General features: G+C 41.3%; 1 protein-coding gene across 8 annotated transcripts in view; it reads right to left on the minus strand.

Annotated features, from left to right (window-relative positions):
- The window catches only part of DCDC1 (doublecortin domain containing 1), a 251538-nt gene that overhangs the window by 191847 nt on the left and 42862 nt on the right, over positions 1 to 16829 (minus strand). For all 8 annotated transcript variants that reach the window (XR_014161756.1, XM_081882792.1, XM_081882794.1 and 5 more), the window contains exon 8: positions 10701 to 10867. Coding sequence is in view for 7 of the 8 variants with exons in the window: in XM_081882792.1 (XP_081738918.1) it covers positions 10701 to 10867 (167 nt within the window). In the remaining variant the exon portion in view is untranslated. The remainder of the gene's footprint in view (positions 1 to 10700; positions 10868 to 16829) is intronic.

The raw sequence follows: 16829 nt of genomic DNA on the forward strand, positions 1-16829 counted from the left end.
TCACACAAGTCTCTTCCTGTGAGTATTGTTCTGGGAGGAGTAGGTGGCAGGCAGGGGGCACCCAATGTCGACAGAACAGATAGGATGTCAGGTGAAGATGGAATGCTGTGCCCTCTCTAACCAGCTGAAGACGGCATGATTGTTTTCTTACAAATAATACCTGTGGGTGTTGAAGCTGTTCAGGGAATCTATCAAGCACACTCTTTCACTTTGCCACTTTAACAATATAAAATTTATTCTAAATTCAAAAGAGTCAGAGGCAATGGTGCCTGTAGGTGGTTGAGTAATTTAAAGGAAATATGTAAAGTCTTACTTTCACAGTCTTTAATAGAAGAATTCTGTAATTACGTTCAAGGCTCTCAGATGCAATAATCTATTTTCAATATAATGGGGGAAAAGATTTAAATGTATGTTGGTGCCTTTTCAAGAGAGTTAAATTAAAACCAATGAAAAATTATCTGAGCAGAATTTCACGTAGTTTCATAGTAAAAGCAGTGTGCGGGCATTACATTTCTTTATCAGTTACCTTTTCAAAAACAGAAGCGGGTTTGAAATTGTGAACGCTATGCTTTTCATGCACAAATTTAATAATATACACCTATAACTTAAATCTGAGGTGGTACTAACAAGAGCCAGCGTCATGTGGCGCTTAGAGTGCTGGACTAGGACCCCACTCAGCCATGAAATTTGCTGGGTGACCTTGAGCCAGTCACTCACATTCAGCCAAACCTACCTCACAGGGTTATTGTGAGGATAACATGGGGAAGAAGAGAATGATGTACGCCACCCTGAGTTCCATGAAAGGAAGGTGAGATATAAATGTAATGAAGAAAGAAATCCCATGAACTTCCTAAGAACTTCCTTAAACAAAGCTCTCTTCCATTCCTTAAAAATCAATTAAATTACTGCTGCATGCCACTTCATTAAAGGGTAAAGCACATTTTAACTATTCTTTAAGTAGTTCTATTATCTAAAGTATATACCGTATTGGCCCGAATATAAGCCGCACCTGAATATAAGTTGCACCTTTAAAATGGGGGGGGGGATACCCGAATATAAATTGCTCCCTTCCTCGCTGCTCCTGGATGCAAACGGGGGCAGGGGGAGCCATGCTGTGTTGCCGAAGGCCTTTCCCCTTCCTCACTCTCTCCCTTCCCAACCTTGGGGGAGAGGATGGGGCACTACGCACAGGGTTGGCGCCCCCTCACCACACTCTTGGCTGCATACCGTAAGTTTGCAAATATAATCCATACTTTAACTTTTCACAGTTGGAATTTTGGGGGAAAGTGCAGCTTACTGCCTTGGTCGCACTGGTTGATGATCTCCGGCGGGCTAGGGACAAAGGTGAGAGCTGTTTCCTAGTTCTGCTGGATCTCTCAGCGGCGTTTGATACCATCGACCATGACATCCTTCTGGACCGTCTTGGGGGGCTGGGAGCTGGGGGCACTGTCATACAGTGGTTCCGCTCCTTCCTCCTGGGCCGTGTTCAGAAAGTGGTGGTGGGGGATGAGTGTTCAGACCCCTGGCCGCTCACTTGTGGGGTGCCTCAGGGTTCTGTCCTCTCCCCCATGCTTTTCAACATCTACATGCAGCCGCTGGGAGGGATCATCAGGAGGTTTGGGCTGGGTGTTCATCAGTATGCAGATGATACCCAGCTCTACCTCTCTTTTAAATCAGAACCAGTGAAGGCGGTAAAGGTCCTGTGTGAGTGTCTGGAAGCGGTTGGAGGATGGATGGCGGCCAACAGATTGAGGTTGAATCCTGACAAGACAGAAGTACTGTTTTTGGGGGACAGGAGGCGGGCAGGTGTGGAGGATTCCCTGGTCCTGAATGGGGTAACTGTGCCCCTGAAGGACCAGGTGCGCAGCCTGGGAGTCATTTTGGACTCACAGCTGTCCATGGAGGCACAGGTCAAATCTGTATCCAGGGCAGCTGTTTACCAGCTCCATCTGGTACGTAGGCTGAGACCCTATCTGCCTGCGGACTGTCTTGCCAGAGTGGTACATGCTCTGGTTATCTCCCGCTTGGACTACTGCAATACGCTCTACGTGGGGCTACCTTTGAAGGTGACCCGGAAACTACAACTAATCCAGAATGCGGCAGCTAGACTGGTGACTGGGAGTGGCCGCCGAGACCATATAACACCGGTCTTGAAAGACCTACATTGGCTCCCAGTACGTTTCCGAGCACAATTCAAAGTGTTGGTGCTGACCTTTAAAGCCCTAAATGGCCTCGGTCCAGTATATCTGAAGGAGCGTCTCCTCCCCCATCGTTCTGCCCGGACACTGAGGTCCAGCTCCGAGGGCCTTCTGGCGGTTCCCCCCCTGCGAGAGGCCAAGTTGCAGGGAACCAGGCAGAGGGCCTTCTCGGTGGTGGCACCCGCCCTGTGGAATGCCCTCCCACCGGATGTCAAGGCGATGGACAACTACCTGACATTCAGAAGACATCTGAAGGCAGCCCTGTTCAGGGAAGTTTTTAATATGTGACATTTTAGTGTATTTTTCATTTCTGTTGGAAGCCGCCCAGAGTGGCTGGGGAAACCCAGCCAGATGGGCGGGGTACAAATAATAAATTATTATTATTATTATTATTATTATTATTATTATTATTATTATTATTCAGGCCAATACGGTATTGTCTGTCTCTGTATTATAAAGTGATGCCTACTGGTGTTTAACTTTTTCTGACGATGGCTATTGTTGCAGGTTTTGGGTCAGAGAATTAGGCTGACAACCAGCTGTGGACAGGGTAGCACTCCTCTTGAGAGAACAGGGACATATTCTGGGGGCAGCTATAGTCATCCTTTGAGTGGGAGAACTGATAACCTCCCAATTGGACTACTGCATTGCACTCTGTGTGGGGCTTCCCTGCAGCTGGTGCTGCCAGATTGTTGTTTGGGACACTGAGATGAGTTCACATAAACACTGGTCTTGAAAGCACTATACTTGCTGCCGGTAAGCTATTGGGCCATTTGAGGTGCTAGTGCACAGAACCCTAAATAGCTGAGAACTCATGTACTTGAAGGAGTTTCTTCCCCAGTACAAACCAGCACTGGTTTTAAGATCCTCAGGAGCAGCTCTCCTAGTACTGCCCTCAGTGAATATAGCCCATGGGTTACTACATGAAGCAGGGCCCTGGCCTTTTCAGTAGTGGCACCTCAGACCTAAAACATTGCTCCCTATTGAGATCAGACCTTTGGAGCACAAGGGAGTGGAAACATATGCCTAATTTAATGTGTTATATTGTATCATATATGGTATTTTTTACTGTAGTTTTAATGGTGTGTTTTTATGATTTATTATTAACAATAGCAGCAGCAGCAACACAGGAGCTACTTCCCTTCACAAACACCCAGGAAGGAGAAACGGAACATTGTATCCATACCTAATGCAAGTTCAAAGCTAAGGAATCACATGACATTGAGCTAGAACTTTGCAGGTCCATACTTTAGCTATTGAGGAGTTTCTTTTCTCTCCCACAGGTATTGTGAAGGCATCTATTAGTGCAGTACAGTACTTCAACTTTTCTTCCTTTCCCAATTGGTGATGTAGTACATAATCTTCAAGAAGGCTAAAATCTTTACAGTCAGGTCCTCCAACTGCACTCTCTCTCCACAAATCTTCCATTTGAGACTTGCCACACCCACTAGGTGAAGTTATCTAAATTGAGCACTTCTGAAAACAGCCTCCTGCCTGTGCTTCCATACTTAGCATATATAAGCCCACTTGTAAACTGAATAGGATAGCTGGGAAATCAAGCAAATAGGGGATCTCTCTGACACTGATGATGATAATTTATTATTTATACCCCACCCATCTGGCTGGGCTTCCCCAGCCACTCTTGGCGGCTTCCAACAAAATATTAAAATACCGTAATACATCAAACATTAAAAGCTTCCCTAAACAGGGCTGCCTTCAGATGTCTTCTAAAAGTCTGGTAGTTGTTGTTCTCTTTGACATTTGGTGGGAGGGCATTACACAGGGAGGGTGCCACTACCAAGAAGGCCTGGTTCCCTGTAGCTTGGCTTCTCGCAGTGAGGGAACTGCCAGAAGGCCCTTGGCGCTGGACCTCAGTGTCCGGGTAGAACAATTAGGGTGGAGACGCTCCTTCAAGTATACTGGGCCAAGGTTGTTTAGGGCCTTAAAGGTCAGCACCAACACTCTTTCTCAACAAGGGGGTCTAAATGGAACAAAAGCCCAGATCCTTTGCATACTTTAATAAGAATTCAATGGGCTTTTACACATGATCAAGTGTTTTTAGGCCTGCTGCTACAGTTAAGCATTTTCCACAACATACTTCAATCAAGTGACTCATCATTCTTTGCAAAAGTAAAAATGGACATTGTGCTGAAAATAAGTTTACCACAGGGCTCATTTATGCCCTTAAAATATTTAAAGAAACAGTGATCTCCAATGTTGTGCCAGCAACATGACTTCCCATTCTCCCCCTCCCCGCAACAGCCCACCACTCTGTTCCAGAGGGTTGCCTTCTTGAAGTTTGGGGGGGGCTGCAAGGGTGAGGAGAGGAAGCAGGAGTCCTGTTTGTGCAAATAGACGTCAACTGCACAAGCCAACCATTATAGTTAGGTATCAACCTAGAAGTGTATTTCTGTTTCCTTAGGAACATAGGAAGTTGATTTATACATAGTCAGATCATTGGTCCATCTAACTCAGTATTGTCTACACGGACCGGCAGCAAATCTCCATGGTTTTAGACACAAGTCTTTCCCAGCCCTACTAGGAGATGTCCAGGGAAAATACTTATTTTAAAAAATGAAGATTTAGACATAATCTGAACCACTTATATGAAATTGCTGGCACTGTGATAGTTTTCCTCCAGTTTTTCTCTGTGATAGTTGAAGGTTATTGTTTAATGGTTAAATAAAATCTTTATATCTTACATTTTCATCACAGCATGTGACAGTGAAAATACCTTCATACTGAAACTAATTTCAAGACCATTAAAATGCGGATGGGAAAGCATGTGCCACACATTATTCAAAAAAGGGATGCTTGATTTCCCCATGATCTCGGCAATTTTCTGACCCGGCGAGGAACTGTTCCACATATATGTGCACCATTGACAACATATAAACAGGGTTTTCCCTATCAAGGCTTACCATTATCATACTTTTCCTCTTAGAATAATTGCCTATGCACAAACTCTAGATGGCAACATTGCACTTGCTGTGTTTCTAAGGCAGACTAGTACAGTCAGTCCCCACACATAGTCTTTATCAACATTTTATGTGCCACAGATCTATAGCTTCTTATTATAAGTGTAATGAAGCAGAAGTTATTGAAGCATTTTATTGATTGCTCAGATCACAAGTTTACTGTCATACTGAATTGGCACCTTAGTCGCTGAAGCAAACTGCTGACACCTTTTTTAAAAAGTGACAACTACATCTATTTCATGACCAGAAATCCATTTTCATCTCTATCAAGACAAGAATGCAATTTTCACTTCATTTAACTGATGTTAGGCCTGCTCAAGGCATGACACTTTGGAAAAGACACAAGTGTAAGGTTCTTAAAATACTTCTAGTAACTAGAATGCAGCTTGGTTGCATGAAAATATAGGAACTCGGCTCAAATCCATAACACAACTTAACATGCTAAAAATCACTTATCAAAACCTATAAAAGAAAGTGGGTGAATTTTCAAGTTCAGAATTTAAAAAAAAGAATTTTAATGATATTTTAATAAGAATCTATGTTACAGGTTTAATATGTCTGACTGTTTTGACAAAAAAAAGTTTCTTTTATCAATCTGCAAAGCCGCCTTCTTTGTCCCAGGCCACACCACAGGGATCCAAAGGTTGTTGCCCTGTTACCAAATTTCTACTGTATACAGAAAAATCATAACACCAGCACTTCAATATTGTGCTTGTCTAAAGTGCTAACAATTTTTCAAAAACATTAGTCAAAACTATGAAGTTTACAATCAGTAATAAATTGCAACATATATTTCACTGGAATCTTTTTGTTACAGGTAACAACAACATCTTTAGCCGCTTTCTAAGTTTATTTTAAAGCAATAATTCACCACACAAAACTCTGTAGAACTCCATCATCTTCTCAAAGTTTTGAAAAATTAAATGCTACATTTAATTTAAGTTAAATATCTCAGCATAATACAGTTATTATGCAAAACTCCATAAGATGTAACTATAACTCTTTATAATGTAAAAATAACACTCTCTAGTATAATACTATATGCCACCATCAGACCCAATTATTATTATTATTATACAAATCTGATACCAAGGGTAACGTATTAGACCACGGACACTCGGAGATTAAAAACAAAAACAAAGTTATGCAGTATTTGCTATTCATGTTTAACAAAAACTAGTATTTAAGTGCAGCAACTGTAAATCAAAGAGTTACAAAATGCCAAATAATGTATTAACTTTTTCTTGACACAAATAAGCACATTTTGTTTAAAAACAACAACACCCCAAAGTAACCTCTGAGCTCAAGCAGGACTGCTTATCAAATTATATGACAAAGGATGCTGAAAATGAATATTGTGAAACTGTTTAAAGAATGAAATAATGCATCTAGCAAAATAATTTGTATTCAAATTATGAAGCATATTTCCTTTAATGCTTCATTTATAATGAATAGGGTCTGTGGCGACATAAAACCCTGGCACTATTTTTAGTGGGAAAATTGTGATGATTAAAAAAGGAAAAAATGCTTGCTGATTTCATTATTAAAATATTTTTGGTATATTACACCTTCTTTTAAAGACATAATATACAGTGCCATTTAACACAAACATTTCTCTCTTTTGTTTGTTAAAAACTTTTTTGTTAAACTGCTTGGCCTACACCTAAAATACATAATTCAAAAATATTTATGTAATTGGGTTGGAAAAAGCTGAAGAGCTCAATACTACATCTTTCTGTCTCTCAGAACGAGAATTAGTTTACCATGCAGAATGGTCGCTATTTTTTTATCCCAGGGAGTAAGAGATACAAAATGGCTATGGTAATATCTCTTACTGGATCCACCACTTACCCTTTGTGTCACCTTACCCATGTTTTGTGCCTTGCTGATCTTAGTGACAGACAGGACTAATTGTTTACTATGTGAGCCTAAAGGACAGAAATGTTTAAGAATCATTAATATCATTTAAAAAGGTATTTCAATCTTCTCTTTGGCCTCTGTTTAGCTGTGCTAGGATTGTGAATGACAGCTTCCCTGCTTGAAGCACAGGGAACGCACAGCCTTCCTCATTCACTGATCACACTATGGCCTTTTCACACGTTCCTTCCACAGTAGTGTTTGTCCCCAAACACTGGGGCTCAGCACAATGACATTCCTGTTCAACACCCCCACCAACAGCACAACTACATATCAAGAATGCTAATGAGACAGGACAGCCCCTTCACTGGAAGTGTTAACTGCACTTCATGCTTGCATGTTTATGCTATTTCCACACTTGCTAATGAATTTTTAATATTCCAAGCATAGCTTTGAACAATTTCATCCTGCAGAAATTGCAGCTCGAAGTAAAGGCACTTAAATACACACTGTCAAAGCAAAGTTATTAGCTCTTTTATCATATTTGCTGTTAAATACAGAAAACAAGATGTGATCTTTTAGGTCTAAATTAAGGCGCACAAATCAGGAAAACAAGAGGTTTAAACACACACTTGTTTTAGCACCTAAATACGCCACATAAATAAAAAAATCTAAAATTCTCATGAGCATTCGTAGATTTTAAGGGAAGCATTCACTTCCTGAAAATCACTTATCACACGTCTCAGCCAAATGCTCACAGGACATTGTGATTTTAAAGTATGACTTCTAGAATACAAAATATTACTGTAATTATAGTATTTCTACTTTTATTTTTTTTGTTGGGGGGGACATTTTCTCTTGTCTTCAAGAGTAAGTTCCAAAAAGTATCATTTTTCCTTAATCCACCCTAAACATTTTCAGTAAAAGGCCTGTAAAAAGTATTCACACTTTTTTATGACATGGACACAAGGACAGAAAATGGTGCCCGTGTGAACTGAACATTTTGACTCAGATCCCCGCACCTTAAAAGGGCAAGATGCAACAAACTGCTAGCATACCCACTGTTGCTGACATGTCAAGTAGACCTGCAGAGAAAGTGGTATGTTGTGCATGTTAATTCAGATGGACTGAAAAGCAGGAGGAATATTTTAATAGTGTAAATACCTGCTGCTACGCAGGTTTCGTCTGCATGCCCCAATAGAACAAAATTAACTGGAAGTTATTTCTTCAACATTTGAAATGCTTTCTTTTTAATTAAAAAGGATAACGTTAAGGTAACTGAAAACAAAGGCAGGGTACAGCTGAGTAAAACCTGAGCTGAGAAACAATCAAGCTTCCTCTGAGCACATACAGCATCATCAAAAAAAAGCCACTCTCTCAAAACAGTTTGCCTAGGCAAAACAATAGCCACTAAAGCCTTTTGACCTGGCGTGCTAGTTTATCACAGGTGAGAAAAACATACGGTACAAGTGCTGATGAGGCACTCACATGACACATGTCAGCACAGCCACATTCCTCATTGGGTGGACTAACTAGTCTGAACAATCAAAAACCTTCTGGCAAGAACAGAAGAGTAGGGCCCAGCTGCATGGCATGCCTGTGAGCTGCGTGGCATGCTTGGTCTGGTTCCTTCTGCTGATGCATTAAAGAAGAGATGGGTTACAGCTGTGCATTGGGACATAGCTATGGAGGGCACACAGAGGTACAAGTGAATTTTGACAATGGCCTGTGATCTAAACAGGGCTGTGCAAGGACAGAAAACACTTGCAAGTGTGCACAGGGAGAATGATTTTCCACGCCATCTGTGGCCCGTTGCCCACACTGAATGTTTCTGCAGAGTGTCCTCTGGCCTTTAAGAATTAGTAGTTTTTCAAGATGCAACTGACTGGAGCTGGAAGAGGGAGGCTTAGTGTGGAAAGAGTTGTGCTCTGTTCTTTGGGCCACATTCGGTTATTAAAAATTGCATATTACAGGGAAAAGGGAGGGGGGAACAGAAATATTTCAGAATATGCTTAACCAAAATAAAGTGATTTTAAGTATTTGAAATATTTAAGATACCAGTGTTAAAATCTTAAGTTACATGAAAAGGGCAAACATTACTAAACAGGGGACTTCATTTGTATTTATTCTTACTGTACTGTTTTAAGTGTAACTTACTATGATCAATAACCATAGCAAATATTCTTAACCTGGGTATAACTTCCATATTTTATAAGTGCCTAATATTACCTCTCTTTTTTACTTCTAAACACTGAAATAAGTTTAAAATGGTATCCGCTTTTATAAAAGCAAAAAAAGAGTTATGAATCAAACTTTACTAGTGTTACTAGTGTTACTAGTTTATGACTCTTAAAACCCAAAGCACTATGAATAGTAGATGGCCTTTGTTCTATATTAATTTGGTGCAAAATTATGATTACTAGGAAAAACTGAATTACATTTGAGAGATATTTTTCATTAAAGAAAGGAATGTCTTTCTGATGTAGACCATTTCTACTTCTCTATGTTTTGCATTAAAGCTGCCTTTTACAGGTGAAGTAAAAACTTTAAAAATAAGGACCAAATAAGGATCAAGTGTAGTTCCTCCCCCACCCCCTCCACCAGTATTAAAGTGGGTCAAGCATTTGCTGAAAGAAGGCTCCTTTGCCGGCTTCTGTATTCTTGATTACTTGTTGTAGATCCCCATCAGCTCAGGACAAAACAGTTTATTTCAAAGTAAATGATCATTTCTCTTTATGAACCTAACAGCAGGAGGTGCTGTATAAACAGCATGGCTGACATCCGCTCCCCCCCCCCACCTTCATGAAGACTGAGAGCATGATGCATTCATCTTTTAGTATGTGACCCAATATATCTTGTAAATCTCAGTTTAAGATGCAATATTAATTCTTGCTCTGATAATTTTTCATGCCAAGCATTTCAAGCACTTAAAAAAAATAACAAGCAAACTATACTAAAACTAACAGTTCTGAAAAGGCATACAATATTTGTTCAGTTTAGGTCAATTGTACTGATATGCATTAAAACATATTTTCAAAAGGTTAAAAAGAATACTGGCATGCAGTGCAGACCAAATACAAACTAACTACATTCAATACATTTCATCTATAAACACACACACACACACACACACACACACACACACACACACATAAATATCTCTGTGCTGGATATAGAATGTAAATGTATTTTAGATGCCTAACAAATTTCTCATGCAAATCGCTGAAGGCTGCTCCTCAAAGTAAAACATTAAGAAAATGACAAAACATTAAGAAAAATGTTATGTTTACATGACTTTACATTTAACATAACTATATTTCAGTTCTAGTTATTTCTACATGGGGGGGGGAATGAAATGAGTTCTGAGAAACTGCAAATGTTTCACTATTAGTGACCCTATCCTAAATAGCTATATATAATTTCCTTAGAAGGAGAAGTGCAGCACAAAAAGATTAGGCATACAACACAATGAAAGGCATACACAATTAACTCCATTATTGTTGGCTTTGAGATTACAGGAGAAATACTTCATCTACCTATTGCGTATAAGAGCTCATGTAATACATGACAGCCTTCCTTATGACACAGTGCCAATCACAGCCTTACTACAACTAGCGCATTTCGTATCAAAGAAAAAGCAGCTGTTTAAAGATGTGGGATAACTCACCTGATCACAGTAGTTTTTAGCAGACTTTAATCGCTGGTGCAAGGCCAACAGTACTCCTTGGATATATATCTTTGCTCCAGAGGGGCTGAAACCTTCTCCCTTAGAGACCCAAAGAGGTCCTCGCAGAGGTGTGATGGAATTTTGCAGGCATTTGTCCAGCAGAGGAACTACACAAGGGGAAGGAAAAGGGGGAGAAAGGCATTCTTTTGACCCAGCTGAAACACACAGTCTGAAATGCATCCCCAAACCCACAACTCTTAACATCTATTATTTATATCTGACCTGGGTTAAGTCTTAGAAAAACAGATCCTGCATTTCGAGTGGCCACCATGAAGGATGTATTTATATTGAGACACCCCCCATGTAAGACTCATAAGCCTTGTGAGCACACCTGAATAGTTTTGAAGTGTGTCTAACTAGCTGCACAGAGTGTCATGGTGTGCACTGATTGCCTTATCTTCTCATTTATCACAGATGAGTTGGAACCAACCTTGCTGAAATCTACTGGCATTGTCCTGATAAAATTGCAAGCTCCATGTTGTTTCAGAGCATAGCTTCCTGTCAATGAGTGTATATGCTTATAGATCAAGCATTTTACACCGCTGATAATTACTAAAATAGAAACAGTTTCATAAAGAAATTTTTACTATCATCTTTTTTATTATTTGCATTCAAAACAAGTAACTTCCAAAGCAAATAAATCTGCTTAGTATAGCCTTGCTGTTCTTTTAATTGAAGTGGATGGGGAAGTGAGAAGCAGGACAACACGTATGTAGCATGTAAGGAACTGGGTGACAACATATGCTTTCTCTTCTATCATCATTTCCTAAAATATGTTTGAAAATCAGACCAAACTTTTCAGACGGTAGGCAAATGTTTTTACACTAGTAACTATGGGTATCTTAACTACACTGTGCGGTACAATCTCTTTATTATTATCAGTAAATCCTGAAGCCAAAATATGCTTATTTCTCCCTTGGTTCTGCATCATAGATACTAGCAGATTTCAGAATATGAAGAAAGCTTATTTCACTTTATTAACCTATGTGCTGATAAATTAAAGGAGTGGGTGAATCCCCCCCCCCACTCTGATAAAACTTAAGAATTTCCCCAGAATTTTAGTGGGATGAAGGATCTGTGCACAGCAGCCAGCGCTGCCCCCAAAGGGTGCTGCCCCCAGAAGGGCCTCTTTGTAAATGCAGTTTGCCCCATGCAGATGCTTGCCCTCCAGCTGACCTGATTCAGCAGGGAACTCCTACACTGAATCCTGGTGAGCCTTGGCACAAATTAAGCTCAGAGGCTGAGGGAGAAGGAGAGTCTTCCTATAATTAGAAGAGGGCAGGAAGGGGGGGTGAATCTAGCTTTGTGAAGGGTTGCTGCAGGGAAAGGGTGAGGGACTAAGAGTGGATTTGTGTTTGAAGCAGAACAGAATACCTGCATTCTGTGGTTACAACCTTTGGGCAATAGGTGAGGGTCAATGCTTATTTCTAAAGAGAGAAGCGCTGGGCATTTAGTGTGCTCACGTGAGACAGAAATGTCTTCACTTTATAAGTCCTGCTTCTTCACTAAAAATGTGTGTGGTCGGGGAGACTGCAGTTTCTTGAGGGTTAAGTGAAAAGCACTCTGCACATGCTTGCACACATATTGTTCCTTAATTCTAAATGAGCGGGGCTACACTCTAGATTACTTACTTCTGCTTAAGTATTCTTTACCATGTGACTAGTCTTGATCTAGTTTCCTATTGCCATAAATAGCCTCAGAAGTTTAAAGACTAAATTACAGAAAAGCAATATAATCTTGTGGTAATTATGGACTCGCCCCCCAGAAATCCTGTTTTGTGTCACTAACTGTTTTTTACTTATGCTCCCTGGCCACAAGCAACATTTTATCAGGGAGGGGCCCATGATACTATGAGTGGGGACAGGGAGGTGTGAGGTGAGACAATCAACCTCTCCAGTCACCAATGGCCAAAGGTGTTTCCTTCACCTCCTTCTTACTCCTACACCCGGCAGTGTGCTTCTTTAATCATGCAATAAGTCACTAGAAGAAAAGCTTCCATGTTTGCAAGCAGGGAACCAACCAGAAGCCAGATCTTCAAAACAGAAGTGTTGTGTTAGGATCAAAGTACAAAAACACAAGAGGAAATAGGAATCAGACAGAGCGGATGGGTGTGTTTTTTCTTGCGCTCCCTCACTTATATGTGGGTCTTACCCTTATCAATACTCACATATATGAGAGAGAGAGCTTTCTTCCAGACAAAACAACTGACCATTTCCATGGGGTATAACAGAGAAATTTCAGTTTGTTGGATGGGGGGTTTAGAGGAACACCTGAGGTGGAGATTGCATCCCAAAATGCAACCAATGGGGGTAATTATATACACATTCACACAACTGGACAGGTAGAGAGACTGTGGTCCAAACTGCATAAGATACAAAAATTTCCAGTTGAGTTTCCCCCACCCACCCCTGCAGGCCAACTTTGACAGGTGGGGACTCACATATCAACCATCTTATGTCATAATGAAGTCAGGTGACTGACAAGTGAGTGATCCCACCTACATGTCAAGTTGACTGGGGGTTGCTGGGGGGGCGGTGCTTCTTCACAGAGGTAATGCACTGATGTAGCAGCACTCAGCAGGACTAAAATCTCTGCTCATGAGTTGATGAGCAAATACTTCCGTCCTGGTCTCTGCAGGAGTCAGGTCATAATTTAACCCTCTGCTCATCAGTTAATGAGTTTGGGTGAAATCCACCTGCTTTGGCTGTGTGTGCCACCTATCTGCAGAGAACTGGAGGGATGCAGCCTGTGGCGTTTGCCCTCCTAGGTATGTGACATCAAACTGGGTCATAAGGAAAGGGTTAACTAAGTGTAAAATGACTAACCAATAGGAACCCAAGGGGAGGCGTTAGAGTTAAGAGTTAGAGTTAGAGTTGTTAAGAAGTCACTCTGGAGTTAGAGAAGAGAGAGAGAGGATAAGTCTGTGGGTTGGGCTAGTCTGATGTGAGAGAGTGAGAGAATCTGTTAAGAAGAGTCAGTCAAACAGTTGAGATAATTAGTCAGAAGGTATTAGGAAGGTATAGGCCGGTAAAGAAACTAAAGTTAAGAAAATGACAATAATTTTATTTGAGAAACCATAAACTTGTTAACGCTTATAAAATAAACTTGTTTATTTGGTTCAATTTTAATAACTGTCTGGACTCAGTGTATACCTGAGAGTAACGGGTTGGTGGCAGTGGGGAAGCGGGCACAGTGGTGGCACAGGGATCAATAGACTGTCAAACGTCCGGGGACCCTGTGTGATTGCCACACAGCCAATGGAGAAATGACACCCACATATCAATGACAGCCATCAACACTTTATTTTCCCCAAGGACCTATTGGTGTGGCCACCCACTCCCTCTAGTGCTCCCTGAGACGCTGCCACCCGCCCCAATGCTTCCCTTTTAACTTGTGTGGGCAGCAGCCGGTGCTGATCAGCTCCCTCTCAAATTTGCTGTGATCCCTGTTGGGTGTTGAGAAGACCATGCCTGAACTTAAACCACACCACTGATTTCTGTGCCGACTGTGACATGGATCACTCATTGGTAGTGAGCAAGATCCATCTCCAGCCAAAGAAGGCCCATAGTACAAAGCATAAAGCATAAATAGTCGGAGCTGAACTTTGTGAACGCTTCTCTGATTCTGTTAAACAAGCACTACTGAACTGCTCCAAAGATAGTGTGGAAGCAAGGTGGAACCACATCCAATAGGCACTCTACTTACAACACAGCCAGGTCCTCCTTTGGCAAAAGAGAGCAACAGAGCCCAGACTGGTTTGAGGCCTGCGTAAAAGACATGAAACCTGCTGTTGCTGCAAAGTGTGAGCCTCTCTTCAACTACAAGTGTGCACCCTGCAAAAAGACTTTTGCTACATAGAGAAAGGCAAGTGATAAAGGCAAGTGAGGCCCAGCAGAATGCACCACTGAAAACCTTTTCGGGAGAGATCATCACAGACCACAGCAACAAAGCAATGGGCAGAGTACTATCCAGAACGGTACTCGCAGCAAAAAGTGGACTCTGACATAGTCAACAGTATCCAGACTCGGAAATGCTGGATGTCCCTCCTGTGCCTGAAGACAGACAGGTCATGCCATGGTGCTTCTGCAGCAGCACAAGTGGATGCATTCATCGGTCCCAGCTGCAACAAAATGTGTCTCTTCCACTTCAGTCTCAACAGCTACAACAGGCGCTACAACCTTTCAACAGCTTGACCTCACCCCCAAAGGCGCACTCCTCCATTGTCTCCTGAAACAGACGGATGCCAACAAGATTCCTTGTTAATTTCCAAGCATGTTCTAAAATACTCGTTTAACTTGAAGCCCTATGTGGCTTGAGACCCAAATACCTGAAGGACCATTATGTTCACATCATTTTGGCTCAGGCAATGAGGATTTTATCAGTAGCTTCCTATGACACTTCCGCCTAGGCAGCATGGCGGCTGCAGCAGCAGAAAAGAGCTCCTGAAGCCAGCCAGAGTAAAAGGCTCTGTCTGGCCGATCCCCGGGCTCCCAGGTCTGCTGCTGCCACACTGCCAACGGAGAGGAATCGGGGGTGTCTTTCAAAGGAGCCAAAACACCCCCCCATGACCTTGATTGCGCCGGAAAGGCACCCGACCACCCCCCCAACAGCCGAGAGGAGCTCCAAACCCAGGAAGACAGTGGAGCCAACGCAGAGAGGGAGAAAAAGAGGGAAAGAAGAAGAAAGAAAGAAAGAAAAAGGAGCCCTAAATTTACCGCTGCTGCCCCCATCTCTGCCGACAAAGAAGAGGGGAGGTAGGTGAACACAGGAAGGCAAAAGACGCTGCGAAAACACGTGGCTGAGCCGACCTGAGCCGACCGGAGCCTACCTCTCCATGCAAAGCCGCATGACAAAGGAGATCGCAAAAAGGAAGAAACTACCCCCTTTTTTTTCTCTCTCCTTTTTTCTAAAAACAAACAAACAAAATCCTTTTTTTAACCCCTTCCTACCCCCCTTTTTTTTAAAAAAAAGAAATACTTTTTTATTCCCCCCCATATACCTACTCTTATCATTTTTCTTTTTAAAAGAGGGGCCACTGCTGCTGCAGCCACCCTTTAATTGAATCTTTATTTTTATTTCTATCTTTTCTACACACTATTTAAAGACACACTTTTCCACACACACACACACTCAATTTAAACCTCATTTTATTTTCACCTCAAACTCCCCTCTTAAGAATTAAAATGGCAGTACCCAGAAAACAGCCCTGAACCATCACAGGCCGTTTCCTGGGACTGCCACTTCGCCCCAGACTTTCCACTCTCTTTTACCTATACCTTACTCATTTTTATTTTTATTTTTAAATAAAAAGCTCTATCTATCTACCTATCTATCTAAAGACAACCCCCCCTTTCTTTCTTTCTTTTTACCTTTAATTCTCATTTTTATCTTTTACCCGTACAATTTTAATTACTTTTTTACAAACAAAAATAAGTAGCTTCCTATGAGTGAAGAAACTGAAGAGAGGCCCTTCTATTGTGGGACCCCATCTGTGGAATAGGGTTACCAGGTTACTCTGAAGTCATTTTAGAGCCATATTTTTCAAGATCTTTTAAACCCCTGCTGTTTTATTGCTGTTTTTATCAATTATGTTTTATCATTCTATTTCTGTTTTATATTTATTTTATAAATCATACTTTATTGATTTATTCTTTTAATTTTGTAAATCACCCTGAACATTTTTATAACTTTCTAAATTTAAATCACCTGATATTGTATCAAAAAGTGTGATACATATATCACAACTCAGAATACCAGGTGTAAACTATCCATTCAAGTCTATCGGACAAAGTTATCTTAAGTGAAAGTGCTACAGCGCCAAATCATATTTGGGTCAGAGCAGCTGAAAGTTATCACTTACTGTCTGACTGACCTCACACGCTCCCACTTTCCCCCCAAAACATGCACAAAACTGTTCAAATACTGTTCTAATTCAGGGATTCTACTGGGAGGCAGATAGGTAACTTCAAACGCATCTGGTCTCTCCTTGTCTGCTTTGCATAGGATGAAGGTTACAAGTGATCTGTGAAATTCTGGCTTACCATGTGAAACAGCCTTCCTTTCGAGCAC

The sequence above is a fragment of the Podarcis melisellensis genome, assembly GCF_964234715.1.
Source record: "Podarcis melisellensis genome assembly, chromosome: 1".
Lineage (NCBI taxonomy): Eukaryota > Metazoa > Chordata > Lepidosauria > Squamata > Lacertidae > Podarcis > Podarcis melisellensis.